At 37.9% G+C, this 14976-nt stretch overlaps 1 protein-coding gene across 4 annotated transcripts in view; it reads left to right on the plus strand.

The window, feature by feature from the left end:
• The window catches only part of FAM49A (family with sequence similarity 49 member A), a 55833-nt gene that overhangs the window by 23534 nt on the left and 17323 nt on the right, over positions 1-14976 (plus strand). For 2 of the 4 annotated variants that reach the window (XM_030944517.1, XM_030944518.1), the window contains exon 4: positions 12965-13044. The exons of 1 other annotated variant lie outside the window; for it this stretch is intronic. In XM_030944517.1, coding sequence (XP_030800377.1) covers positions 12972-13044 — 73 coding nt within the window. In that variant the 5' untranslated portion in view covers positions 12965-12971. Of the gene's footprint in view, positions 1-12696; positions 12777-12964; positions 13045-14976 lie in introns of all 4 variants that reach the window. One more of the 4 variants, XM_030944519.1, reaches the window with a different exon arrangement.

Genomic DNA, 14976 nt, shown 5'->3' on the forward strand with positions numbered 1-14976 from the left:
AAATGTAAATGTATAAAATTCCACCTTTTGTCTGATACCAATACGTATATACATATTTAATCTATATTGTATTTTTTTTATAATGTTAGTGTTTCAAGAAAAAATTTAGTCTATGCAAAAAGTCACCCTTTCACAATTTAAAGGCTGTTTTTTATGGAAAAGATTTTTTTTGACTTTTGAAATGTGTAATTATTTAGGTTTTTCAATTTCTTTTTAGTCTGTGAACTCTGTTCTTTGTACTTTTTTTTTTTTACTCCAGTAAATTTCCATTATTTTCCATCAACCCTGATAATCTTCAATCACTGTGTATTTTTTACCTAATCTCTCAGGCTTTTCTGTATGCCCTATTTTATTAGTAAATCAGTTGAATAATTTGCAACTAAAATAGTAATTGCCTCAGAGGAAAATAAACCAAAATTCAGTTTCCAGACATGTTTTAATGCTGTATCGTAATACAGCTGGTTAAATTAATGATGAAGATTGAAAGACAATACAAAGACTTTTGGTGTTGTGAGTAACAATATTTCTTAGAAATTTTCTTATCTTCCATTTGTTTACAATGAAATTAGGAGTAATTGCAGGGTTTTATCTGCCTTCCGCCATCCTCCAGAGAACTCACATGATCATAAGTCATGAGATAAGAGGAATCTGAGCTGTAGGATTCTTCTTAATGCAGCTGAAGTCACCCAGGCATTCCTCCTGCCCATAGATGGCTCTCAGTCACCAAACGGAAAGCTTTGGTTGAGTCAATGTGTTTAATATTTTGATTTTGTTACAATTGTAATCTGGATGTATCTAACTTTTTTCTGTAATAAGCAGCCAGTTTTGAGTTCTTGGTTAAGCAAGCTCATTTGCAAGTCCCTGTGTACATGCACACGGTGGGTGTTTGCATGTCTGCACGTTTAGTTTTTACAAAATTTAAGGTTTTCGACAAAGTTTTAAAATGTTTTTACATTTCCTATTTAAATAGTTATTTATAATTTGAAATGTTCTCAGAAACTAATGGGTGGTACCTTTTCAAGGATGTGACTTCTGTCACCTCTAAGTGTTAGTTACAAGTTAGTTACAAGTGAAAATGAGACAGGGTTATGCAAAAGTAAAATTTTAAATTTTGCTCTAAACCTAAATATATTGTATCTTGTATAGTTCCTAGTTCTAGAAGGCACGATTTGTCTTTGAAATGGGATTCAGCAAAGGCAGTAAGAAAGTTTTGGATGTGACTGCTTCCCTCCTTTTTTGGTAGCAGGTAACTGGCATTTTAAAATTAGAGATCTCATAATGTGTATCTCTTTTATTCAAACTACAAAACCATTTCTTCATTCTCAGCTTCTAAGCTGCTTCTTTAATTCAAAAGAAATAATGTTAATCCATACTTCTTGAAAAAGTGTTAATAAAACCAGTATTTCTGTACAGTTTGCACTGGTGCCAGAGCTGATGTGGCACTTGGCAGATGCCAGGTGGGGATGCCCTGCTGAGAACCCTCACCAGCCTTGGGATCTCACTGTGCTAAGCCTGAGCAGCCCCCATGTGCTCTTCAGCCTTTGAGTGGAAATGACACTTCTGATAATTTCAGATGCAGTCACAGTTACCTTTAAGCTAAATCCTGAGTTTCAGCAGGAAAAAAGGGAAAGCAATATGATTTGGTTTCTAATACTGGTATTAGTTCTGAAATGTGGTTATTATAATATTGTCTGGATTAGTTTGGGTTTTGTTTGAGCTGCAAGAGTAGAGGAGAAGGTCATGCTCTGGAACTGGAGCCCGTGCAGAACTGCTGGCTGATCATGCCGGGGGGAGGTTGGTACTGTTGGGCTGATTTCAGCTGCTGTGAGGGCTCCATGGCCTTTCTTTAGGTGGGAAGGTGAGCTATGGAGACAGTCAGGGAGCTGATGCACCTCATAAGGAAAGGCTAAGGGAGCTGAGCTGCTTAGCCTGGAGAGAGAAAAGTTAAGAGTAGACCCCATCAATGTGTGTGAAAAGGGAGGGTGTCGAGAGGATGGATCAGGCTCTCCTTGATGGTGCCCAGCAGTGGGAGAAGAGGCAATGGGCAGAAACTGATGCACAGGAAATTCCACCTAAACATGAGGAAGAACTTCCCTGTGCAGGAGCAGATTGCCCTGAGGGGCTGTAGATTGCCCAGAGAGGCTGTGGATTGACCAGGGAGGCTGTGGATCACCCTGAGGGGCTGTGGGTTGCTCCGAGGGGCTGTGGATCACCCGGAGGGGCTGTGGATCGCCTGGAGGGGCTGTGGATCGCCTGGAGGGGCTGTGGATCGCCCTGAGGGGCTGTGGATCGCCCTGAGGGGCTGTGGGTTGCCCACAGGGGCTGTGGGTCGCCCGAAGGGGCTGTGGATCGCCCGGAGGGGCTGTGGGTTGCCCACAGGGGCTGTGGATCGCCCGAAGGGGCTGTGGATCGCCCGGAGGGGCTGTGGGTTGATCTGCTTCGCCGGAGCTGTTCCAAGGCCTGGGGCGGTGCGGTGGCGGCCTTGCGGCAGCAGGGGGCGCTCCCACGCCGTCCCGGCTTGCTCCGCATACCGTGGATGAAGGATAATGGATAATGGATAATGGCTGAGGGATAATGAGCCTCTGCAGGCCTGTGCGCCTCCCAGGGTGGGGAACCAACGGGCATAGATGGGTCTGGGACCAGCCACCATCCGCACTGGTCAGTCAGCAGTACGTGCATACCTACAGGAAAGTGAGAGTAGGGTATAAAGTCACTACCGTGCATCAATTTTACTGTCTTAAAAAAAAGTTATTGTGCAAATTTCATTACTATACTAGGAATGGCTTCCAGGAGTGATTGGAATTAATTACTGCAGAGCCTGCCAGGGTCAGTACATGCTTTCAATTTTCATTTACACTTACAAGAAATCTAATTTTTAATTAAAAGGATGGTTTTAATTCTGCACCATCCATACTAGTTCTTCCCTGTTTGTCATTTCAGGCAAATGACAGAATTGTTAATATACTCAGAAAAGTTGCAGTGGTTTTAGCAGCTCATGTTGAGGCACAAGGTTTGTTTGCCAATCAGTGTAAGTAAAACACATTATTTGAAAATAGATTTACTAGGGAATGTGCTTCTTAAAGTATTAGGCACAATGCAAAATAAGGAATCTCTTTGTGTTTGCATCGTTAAGAGGGCTTATGTGCTTGTCTATTAACACAATTTTCAAGGCAGGCTCTTTTGCAGAAAAATGCCACACACCCATTTTGCTCTGTATGCCTTAATGAATTGAGTCTAATTTGAAAGTATGTGCACTAACAAAATAATATCAGGAGGATTTTAAAAAATGACACAGAAATAATTAAGAAAGAAAGGAGGCATTTTATTGAAATTTATACTTTTCAGTAACTCCTGCATACTTACAGGTTAGACTAATGTTTTGGAGAAGACCTTTTATTGTTCAATATTCAGTCTCCTCCTCCCTTGACTTGAATGTGAGAGCAGTCATTGAAAAATTCCAGAGTTTAGCACCTTTCTAACCTGCCTTATGTTTAATTTATAGTCCAGTATAATGATTAAATATTTTTCCTTGGTCTTTCTGCTTACCAGTCTGTCTATCTCAGTGGGATTGATTTGGTTTTATCGTTGAGCGGAATAATTTACATTTGTATTTATGGAATGTCTTCTGGATAGTATCTCTAGTTTATTAAAGTATTTTGAATTACGATACTATTTTCCAGAATATTTTAATTCCCTTCTAGCTTAGTGCATATTTTAAAAGGGTATTTTCTCCTTCTCTGCATGTCACTAATTAAAAGTATTGAACAAAACCAGATCTATATAACAAATACTGTTTAAAAAATACCATCATCTTTTTTTTTGCCAGTAAACTGCTGACAGCTACTGTTTCAGATTTTCAGTGTTCTAGCAAATTTATGGTAGTAAATAACATTTTCCTCATCTCCAGTGCTTTGTCCAAGTTCCCTCTGTATATTTCTTCAATTCTGCCCTATGCTTATGCAGGTGTATTGATTCCTGAGCCTCCGTTTTGTCTCTCTTGTCCATCCAAATAACCTGTTGTGTATTTTCATTTCTGCTAAGTTTCCTGCGCTCCCTTATCTCTTAAATCAGCTTTCCAAAAGACCTATCCTTCCAGGTGCCTGAGAGTACTGAAACTACTTTTGTGAAATCAATTTAATTTGCTGTTTTCTCCTTGTTTAGTAACCTCCTCTATTTTTAATTTCTTGTGTTTACATCCTTATATTCAGTTAATTCTCCCCATAACTACCATAAAAGTCAATAATAGCCTCTCAAAAGGGCATTTATTACTCCAGAAGCCTGTAGAGATGCACGGTTAATTAATGCTCCTGAAGCTTCTTGCCCCATTCTGTTACTTATATGCCTCCATACTTCAGCAGAACCTTCTTAAACACTTCCCTGGGTTATGTGGTCTCTCAAGTTACTGTTTCGGGATGTTGCCTGTTGTTTCTTTTTTTTCCCCTCACCCAGACACACATAGAAGTTTTTCTTTTACCTTTTTCTGAAATTTTAAGGACATTTTAAAAGTTTACATTATCCTCCAGTTTATTTAAAGTGGATTTTGATTTTTTTTTTCTAGCGGAACTCTTGTTATCCATCAGCAGCCTCGTAACAGCCTTGTAATAGGTCAGCGAGTTTTCTTATTTTTGTAAGGAGATATTTAATAGGACCACTATGACAAATTTTTAAACTAAAAGCAGCAAATCCCTAGAAAGATCCACATTTCATCTCTAATTCCTGAAATCTTGAGCTGTTGGTAACTATTGCCAGCCATAGCTGTCTTAATTCCACTAAGGTCAATATCTTTGATTGAATTAATTGTCCTTTTTAGTATTTTAAGATATTCTTTAACTTCTTTTCCCTTTCCTAGGAAACCATACTTGTAAAGACTGCTCTAATCCATATCTTCTAAATTATTACCCTCCAAACCATAAATACAAACTGGCAAAGTGCATTATATCCTACATAGTGACGCCTTCAGAACAGATCACTAGGATGTATGCACTAAGAAATCCAGTCCCTGTAGGATTTATGTTTGACTTACTGAGATTAGATGTGCTGTTTGAGCATTTATGTGTTAAAATGAGGAGTAAAATAGAAAAAGAAAGCTAGCATGCAAAGACTTACTCCTGTTATCAACTGGCACAAGAAATAACTGTAAAATAAAATCACTTTGAGGAAAGTTTTTACCACAGTTGCCCGGAGAACTAGAATATGATGGTTTTCATCTTGTCTTTCAGACACTTGCATTGGATTTTCTCTGTGTATAATAAAAATACTCTGTGTGGCATAGGCAGAAGACTGAATGATCAGCAGTCATTTAGAGGTGGAAAGGACTAGAAACTTTTTTTTTTCTGTTTCTGAATTTTCACCCAAAAGTCCTGTTTCCAATTCTAGTTCTTACCTGATCTAGCATAGATTTTTCACTCACTGTATTCGCAAATACTGAAACCAGACACCTTCTCAAATGTTCAAATCATTAGATTTCCAAAACTCAGTGGGCTCTAAGATGGCTTATTTCTTTTCCCACTATGAATTTGGTGGGAGATGATGAGGATGAGAAACCTTTTAAGAGGAAAATTGTAGTGTGTCTCTCTTACAAGATATTGGAGGAACTAAGTAAAACTCCACTTGGAACAAAATATAGTGATTTTATTTTGAAGGAAGAAACAGTCAAACTATCCAAACCTGTCCTGTGTCTTCTAAAGGTGTTTCCCTGCTGTGAAAATTGATAGAGGCTCCATTTGTTGTGTACAGAGGAATTGTGTCCCTGGTTTGTGTAAAGCATCTGTTCAGATTAGGTTACTCTAGCTACTCTGCGCTCAGGCAGAAGGATCAAAGTGCAGCTTTCTGAAATTCATCTATAATTTTACTCTAATTGCTTAATTGGATTCCATTCTACATTTTTGTTGGTGTTTTTTTGTTTGTCTGGTTCGTGTTTTGTTTTGTTTTTTTATTATGACATAGGAATTAAAATCCAGATATTCTGGGTGCCTGGTTTTCATTCTTTCATGATGGCTGCTCTGACATTATAGACTCTGAAAACATGTGGGAGTTCTGTTCAAAGTAAATTCAGGTGTGAGGGTTGGCATATAGAAAAATCCCCCTGCTGGATAAGTTTTAGGTTCATCTAAGGTGATTTTTTCTTTTTTTACTTTTAATTTTAGAGAAACCACAAGCCAAGCTCTGTAATCCTTGAGGCTACAGGCATTAATGTTGGCCAACTCTTTAAACATTTTATGATTACTGAAAAACATATTTGTCATTACAACCCATTTATTAAATCCCTTTGACTTGCATCACTTTTTTGTAGGTTTTAATTGTGTCCTGCAATCTGCATATCAGTTAACACCAAAAGCTCTTGGCTGGAAGTGTTCTTAACTGGGTATTTTAATAAAATGGTTGTTCAAAGCGGGAATGATTCTTTTATCTTGAGTTACTTTCACCTTGAGCAACTTTCCTCTCTTATTCTACTTTTCACTTCTTTATAGCTATTTTCTGGCACTGAGTTTTGTTGGGGTTTCTTTTTGTCTGTTCATACTTCACCTGCCTAAGGAATGTGTGGCACTGATTTTTCTTTGCTTGTGTATAGGTTGCCACTTAGTGCTCTTTATGTATGTTATTTGTACTATGAAAACCTTATAAATCCAGTGTTTAGAGGCCAGCATTGGGGATAATTTCTTTTTTCTGGAAGATGAATATGGCTTGCTTTCTGAAAAGAGTTTGTTTATGTTTTTGTCTGTGCCTTTCTAGAGAATACTGTACATACTTCATTATCAAATATCTTTAGAGGTTTTGTGCAATTACCACCTCAATACAAGTGTATGGTAATGATTTTTACTTTTTTCTTATTATAACTGTACATTTTTAAACTTACTTTTAGAATAAAAATAAGTTTTAAATATTATAGAGAAGTAATACCATTTTTGAAAACTGGTTGTGTTTGCAGAACTGAGACTATTAAATATCAGGTGTTATATTTTTCTTCATCAATGCAACTGCCGTTTATAAGATTTAAACACTTAGCAGTAAAAGAGCTGAAGACAGTAATAGTACCATCATGCAAATATTCTCAACTATAAGAAAATTGGACAGATTATTAAAAAGAAACTTACTGTGGAATTTGATGGGAAGAAGTAATAGAAACATAGAATCATTTAGGTTGGAAAAGATCTCCGAGTTCATTGAGTCCAGATGTTGACCTGATCCTGCCAAATCCACCATGTCCCTAAGCATGACATCTACAAGTCTTCTAAATACCTCCAGAGATGTTGGCTCACCCACTTCCCCAGGCAGCTTGTGCCAGTGCTTGACTGCCCTCTCAGAAAAGAAATTTTTCCTAATATCCAATCTAAACCTCCCTGGTGCAACTTGAGGTCATTTCCTCTTGTCTTATTGCTCATCACCGCTTCGCTCGTCCTGCTGGCTTCTCTGGGCCCAGCCTGGCTCATGTTCAGCTGCTGCTGACCAGCACCCCCAGGTTGTTTTCCTCTTCCCCACTTTCCTGCTGCTCTTCCCCAGCCTGTAGCACTGCAGGGGTTGTTGTGACTCGAGGGCAGGACCCAGCACTTGGCCTTGTTGAACCTCACACCGCTGGCCTCAGCATCAGTCCAGCCTGTCCAAATCTTCCTCTGCAGAGCCTCCCTGCCCTCCAGCAGGTCAGCACTGCTGCCCAACTTGGTGCCATCTGTGAACTGACTGAGAGTGCAGTCGATCACAGAATCATTGAGGTTGGAAAGGAGCTCCAGGATTATCGAGTCCAACCTCTGATTGAACACCATCATCCATCATGCCAACTAGAGCCAAGTGCCATGTCCAGTTGTTTCTTGAACACTTTTGGAGTGGTGACTCCACCGCCTCCCTGGCCGGTCTGTTTCTGTGTTTAACCACTCTTTCCTTGAGGAAATCCTTCCTGGTATCCAACCTGGGCCTCCACTGGTGCAGCTCAAGGCCATGTCCTCTCATCCTAACGCCAGTTGCCTGGGAGAAGAGACCAAACCCCACCTGGCTCCAGCCTCCTTTCAGGTGGTTGTTCAGAGTGTTAAGGTCTCCCCTGAGCCTCCTTTTCTTCAGGCTAAACACCCCCAGCTCCCTCGGCCACTCCTCAGCAGACTTGTGCTCCAGACCCTTCTCCAGCTCCCTGTCCTTCTCTGGACATGCTCTTTCTTGTAGTGAGGGGCTCAGAACTGGACACAGCACTTGAGGTGTGGCCTCATGACTACAAATCCCCTTGTCCAGATCCCTGGTAAATATATTGGCTGGGACTGGCCCCCGTACTGAGCCCTGGGGAACACCATTGGTGTCCAGCCACCATCTGGATGTAACTCCATTCACCACCACATTTTTTTACCCTGTGTACCTGTCCAGGCCATGAGCAGCCAGTCTCCCCAAGATAATTTTTTGGATCTTGCACTTCTGCTGTTTCCTTACAAGTACTTCAACAAATTGTATGAATGAATATCACAGTGATTTGAAATCATGCTTTTGATTTGAGAGATCTTGAGTTTGTTCAGATGCTGGTATATTTTTGAAGCCACAATTAATTATTCATGCAGTAAGGTCGGTTCCAGTATCTTAATGATGCTGATGTGCTTAGTACATTTCCCTCAGACTGTGGACTGGATGCCTCCTGTCTCTACCCACTTAGGTGTGCCACTAGAAGTTACCATTCTGAATCATCCATTGCCACTCTTGAGCTTGGGAGCCTTTCTCCTGAAACTCCCAGTAGAGCTGCTCATGAAAACATGCACAAGCCCTGCTTTCGTTAGGATGATCTAAATGGGGTTAAGCAGTAGGTATTTGCTGATCCAGCTCATTTTGACAAAAGCCTTTCAGACCATGTTTATGTGAGCAGACAGATTTAGGAAATATTTTCTGTCAAAGGACCACTGATGAGCTGCAAAGGCTTGAGCTGGTGAATGTGTCCTTTTTCACTAACACAAAGTTTTGAAGCTTTGTCTCTCTGTTACATCTTCAGTGTACTGCAGTGGTGCTGATGGTGTTGAATTGGTACTGATTAAATTAGTCCTGTAAGAGAAGAAATCAATCAGTACTTCTCTATCAATTTGTGTAGTACTGTAGCTGTTACTTGAAAGGGATGCAAAACTCCATGCTTGAAAATTGGGTAGTTGCTTAAAACAGTGTGTAAACCAAAATTTTAAAGTGTTGAATAACATGATATTCAGTGTTCAGTTAGTAATGCCCAGTTTGGGAATACTTACTGTATTTTCAAAAATGTGGATTTAAGTATATAATAGATATATTTCAGTATACTTTCAGTATATGTAAGTAAAATCCATGGCAGATTTGTAGGGTTGAATTCTGATTTTTTGGGGAGGATATATTTTATATATCACAATTCAGAAATAAACTGATTGCTTTAGTGGGGTAGAAGGAATTTATTTTCCCATACAAGGTAATACCTCTAGAATGTTGAAACTAAATCAGTGGAATTTTAGGAACACAGTTATTTGTTGGAAAACTAGCCTGTGATATTTTGTTCAAAGCTCAAGTTTTAAAACCTGGTACTGCATAATGGTAAATGAAATGCAAAATGCTAAATATACCTTCCTGATCATTGCTGGGTTATGGTTTATTTATGTCTGTGTGCTACTAATTAAATGTTGAGCATCAAAAATTAAACAATGAGCTTTAAAATGTCAACAATAGCTTAAAAACTATTTTCTATATGCTTACATAATATCTTAGGGTAAGCTTTAATGGTTTGGAAAACAATAGGGAAAAATGCAGACGTTGTCAACATGTCATAGTTTTTAAAGCATAGTTACAAGTTGGAATTTTAAGGGATTAAAACACTAAAGAGAAGCTGCTAGCATTTAGTGGTGCAGCATCAGCAATATTTTTATATATGCATGGAGTCTCAGTTCAGCATTTAAACTGATTTTACAGTAAGTAAAATAAAATGCTTTCCAGTTTAATGAAATAGTTTTATGCTCCTATGTTAAACCTTTATGATTTGCTTCTGTACATCAGCTGTTATTTGCATTTCTCTTGCAATCACAGGATATATATATAGACCTGCTCAGAATGTGTGCTGTTAGTTACTTTGAAACCTCATTAAAATTATCCTGGAGGTGACTTTCAGTTCCTGAGGTTTGGAATATGTTATTAGAGTTTTTGAGGAAAGACAGTTTGAAAGAGCCAAGTACTGGGAAGCAGCAGGCTATGCAGAATAAAATAATTCAGTTTGAGGCAAAGATTTGCATTTTATTAGCACTTCCTTAAAGTTTTGCCTTTTAATTTGAAACTAAAATTTAGTGTTGAATGATGAATTACACTTGAAAGTGAAAGTTTCATGGAACCAGATGTTGCTTTTAGTTTTGTTTTTTAGGAAACCATTAAGAAATTATATAAATAAATAATTAAAACATGTTTAGCAGCTGCCTCAACCATATTTTTCTGGATGTTGATGTTGAATAGGACTATTTTGGGGGTTGGTGTGCTTTGAAAATGGGTGGTGTCAAACCAGAGCCTCCAGGATCATTGGAAAATGTCACCTGCATGAACATGTGTGTGTATAATAAGTTTGTGGTAGGCTTCTGTTCTCTTGTGACCTGAATAGCTGGATCAGTTTCTACGCAAGAATTGAAGGGGAGGGAATAAAGTGAAAAAAAAGCTAGGAAAGGTAACAAAAGTTCTGGAAAAACACTCAGAAATCTCCCAAACCGAGATGTGCTGTACTTGTTTAAGAAGGATCAGAGGCAGAGCTTGGGCACATGACCCCAAGCGACTCAATGCAAATGAGGAAGCGTATCCTCAGGTTTTTGGCACAAAGAGTTCCTCGCTGTTCGAAGCATGCTATCAGCTAAACCAGTTCTGGATGCAGTGCAGGCTTTGGCAGCAGAAGAAATGCTTGGGTACTCTCTGAAGATTGAAGGCGATGAGGTAAGTTATGGCTTAAAAGGAGTTGAAAGTGAAGAATCCAAGCTGAGTCAGTCATGTCGATTGTGATAGTATTACATAATATAAATTTTTTTCAAGGTTATGAAAAGGAAAATAAATGTGTGTACTTTATCGTGTTTCTCCTAGCTGATGCTGATAAAATGTATTATACCAGTGTGATGAAAATACTAAATTATTGAAGATACAAGTTTTAACACTGTATAAAATCTATTCTGCTCTGTTTGCATGTTTTTCCCCTTTGTAGGCTAATCAGAAGTCAAACTCAGTATATAAGGTGCTGATCTTGTTCTGAAAGTAAAAGTGTAAATATTTTTCCTGCATGTAATGAATGTAATTTCATGAATAATAGAAAATGTTTCTTTGTGTTTCAATTTTGTATATGCAAAATGTTGCTAATAACGAAGGGCTTGACAGTCTGCTCACTGGATTTGTTCTGGAGAGAAAACTTTGAAGAAGTATTTTAATGCAAAACAAAGCCATTTATTTAACAAAAGCCTTGCTTACATGAAACTGCATGTTCTGAACAGACTATTGATTAAATTTATATCATTTTATGTTATGACTGTGGCTGCTTTGAAATCTCCAAGCCTCACATTACTTTCCTAGGTTTTACTGATGTAGAAATAAGTCCTTTATATGCACATAGAAATTAGGGTTGATGATACTTTTCCTACTGTAATGCTTGTGGGAAAACTTGAAAAAAGCTTTGTCTCCTTATGTGGAGTATCAGCCATGTACATGCTTAGAATAATTTTTTGTGGTCTGATTTCTTAAGTGGGAAAAGAGTTAAACTGAATCACAGATGAACATCAGATGTGATCCCCAAGAGCTGTGGTTTAGAGTAATGAGAATATTTCTCTTTGAGGCAAAAATCAGTTTTCAATCTGTGTTTTAAATCTAAAATTACATTTTTCTACATCCCTCCAGGCAGATCTCTTTATCCTGATATGTGCTTTTCATGGTTTAATTTTTCTGTCTTCTGAGAAAAAGTTAAAGTTTGACCAAGAAAGCTCTTCTTCTACACGATGTTAGAATAACTTACCTTCCTAAAGGCTGTACTGCCAAAAGAACCTTTTTTCAAATCTCATTCCTTTTTATCTTCTGTAGAGACTTGCTTTTTTAAGAACTGGTCACTTTTCCTTTTGGAAGTTGTTCATAACTTGAAATGCAAAGAATTCCAAGTTGATAAAAGATAGGAATAACAGATTAAAAATAGTGTTCAGACCTCCCCTTTTTGCTCTCTTTTTTTAAAATGCATACATACACTTTTAAAAGCTAAAAAGCTTCTTAGCTGTCCTTTTTGATAGAATTTTGTAGCAATCTTTTTATAAATCTTACTGACTAGAAACAACTACATTTTTTTTCCTTATAGTGAATTATTTTCTTAAAATGACATGGATTTTTGCTGAAGATCTAAAACAAGTGTTAAGATGTCAGTTTTTAATTTGAAATGGTATTAAGTAATCTGGAGTTCAGCTATTTAGAGAATTAACAAATAGAGATATAGCTATGAGTTTATTTCTCTTGCTAAGTGAATAAATTCATAAATATCTGTTTATACACTAGGATGTTATCCTGATGTTTAAATTCCAATTTGTTGAACAGAATTATTTCTGTGTTTATCTGTGGTCTTCCTCTTCCTGCATAAATATCACAGAATTGACTATCAAAATGTTTCTCATGGTCCAGAACTTGCCAAAATGTTGAATTTATGATGCAGACTGTGTCAAGCTCTTAGCTGTAGTATTCTGAGTTTACATGTATAACTGTTTATGATTTTGTTGCATTTACTAGGTTTGCTGGGATGGGTAATCTTCTTAAGGTCCTTACCAGGGAAATTGAAAACTATCCACATTTTTTCCTGGATTTTGAAAGTAAGTTCAAACAATTACAAGACAATGAGAAAATCTTTTCCTTGACTTAGCAGCAAACTGAGGAAAAACTTTTAAAATCTGATTGCTTACAGTGTGTATTTTCCAGCACAACCAATCTGTCCAAGTCCTTGTCTCTAAAATAATTTGTTCACTCAGGACTCCTTTTCTCTTCCTTTTCTATTTTTCAGGAACCAAATGGGAAATCTTTTAAAAGTTCTCACTTGCACAGAGCTTGATCAGGGGCCAAATTTTTTCCTTGACTTTGAAAGTGAGCAAAGCTTCTTGCCTGGCTTGCCTTCTTTGCTTATTATTTCCTAATAAACTGCATGTGCTTATGCATCGTAAAGCAATTCAAAAGGGATTTGCAAACAAATCAAATTAAACTTCAGTAGAATATTACTTTCTGATATTTATAAAACCATACAAAATTACTTCATTCTGAGCAGAGAAAAGGGCAGAAGCAGATATGCAAGTAAAATCCTATCTTGAATTAAATTCAAAACATTTATGAGCCATTGTTAAACTTACATATGAATGAACTCAACCTCAGCTTTCTTTTACAAATCAGGGTTAAAAAAATTATGATTCTTTCTTGAATGGAAATACATGTGGAAATAAAAAGCTGGAAAAAAAAAAGCAGTCGAGGTGGAACTATTTTTGCTTGGTTTGGTGATGATTTAGCTGGGTTTATAGTTTCTAAAAAGTAGTGAAATGGTCAAAGTATATGTGCTTGATTGCATCTCTCTAAATGGTTATCAGTTATCAGGCATGGTTATCAGTTGCAGAACAATGTTTCCCATTCCAGTTCTTTTGTCACATCCATATTTGATCCAAAGCTGTTTTCACTTTTACTGACTACAGTTCCCTGCATCTACTTCTAGACACTGTCACCAAATCCTTTAATATGGGTTTAATCTCTCTTCACCACATACATGAAATGTGTTTTATTTGAAACACGAACAGTGTGTGATGTTTTCTCTCTTAATAGCTCTGTTCTAAAAAGAAAAAAAAATAAGCCAACCAAAAAGTTTTTGGAAAATCTAATGTTTTTAAAATATCTTCCTTTTGTAGCATGGTTTAAAAGAGCGTTTCAGGTGATTAGACACATATTTTGTCATCTTGAAATAGTTTTGTTCTTTCATAATTTATTCCTGAATTATTTTCTGAAAGAAGTAACTGGCATGTTATGAGCATGCATGTCTGTGTACATTCAGAAGCACTGCTTCACAAAGTCATTTAAATACATATTTAAATCTGATGAAATTGTTCAAGCATGCATTCTTAGATGAGAGCTAGAATGTATGACTAGAACTGTGCACATACCTTAATCTTCTCATCTAGAGCTTAATTACCTCATTATGAAAAATTAGTTTTAAAAAATGAAAAAAAGGTTAATTGGTTAGTTCAGGTTTAGGAGGAGCCCTATCCCTTCTTCTCTGTCTATATAATTTGAAAACATTGCTGTCATCCCAGGATGTCAAACCTCTAGCCAAACCACCACTTAATTTTTTTCCACCAAACTTTTGAGAGCCTTGGCAGTGCTCTGTGGCTTTGCCAAGCTATTGTGAAAGCTTTCAGCTGCTCCGAGCTTACAGGTTTAATCAGCCCCATTGTGTCCTTGTTGGCAAGAAAGTGTTCCTGACCCAGGCTGCAGGCTTGGCAGGAAACAGCTGCTCTGGCAGTGGGGAACCTTGGTAGAAGTGGTGGTGAGAGGGGGAAATACCAGATTTGTTGCCTTGGCAGTGAAGGTTGTTTTTCTTTCCAAAAGCACGTGGCCAGGAACTGAATGAAGTACCCTCTCCCGCAGGAGATGCCAGTGGTTAGGGCACACTAGTCAGGCACACTACCTGGAGAGAAACAAAACTGTCATCTCCAAATTTCAGAGAATTTCATGCTTGTAAGTCCAAGAGGTTTTTAGTGACACAAAATCTGTATTGGCTCAAAGGGATGTGACTAAAAAAGGGCTGTGGTTTTGTGCTTTGGTCTCCTGTAACTGGCAATTGTGCAGTGGAAAAGAACACTCTGAGTGAGCGGACATGGAGCAGAGTCTGGTGTGCGTTTACTGGACATGTGGCTTTGTGTGGCCTGAGCTGTCAGTTTGAGCTCATGGGTGAACATGGTCACTACACTTGGCCATTCAGAGGATGACAGGTGTGCTGAGCTGATGTGTTTACTGTATTCATTATTTGCATCAGCATCT

The sequence above is a fragment of the Camarhynchus parvulus genome, chromosome 3 (genome assembly GCF_901933205.1).
Source record: "Camarhynchus parvulus chromosome 3, STF_HiC, whole genome shotgun sequence".
NCBI lineage: Eukaryota > Metazoa > Chordata > Aves > Passeriformes > Thraupidae > Camarhynchus > Camarhynchus parvulus.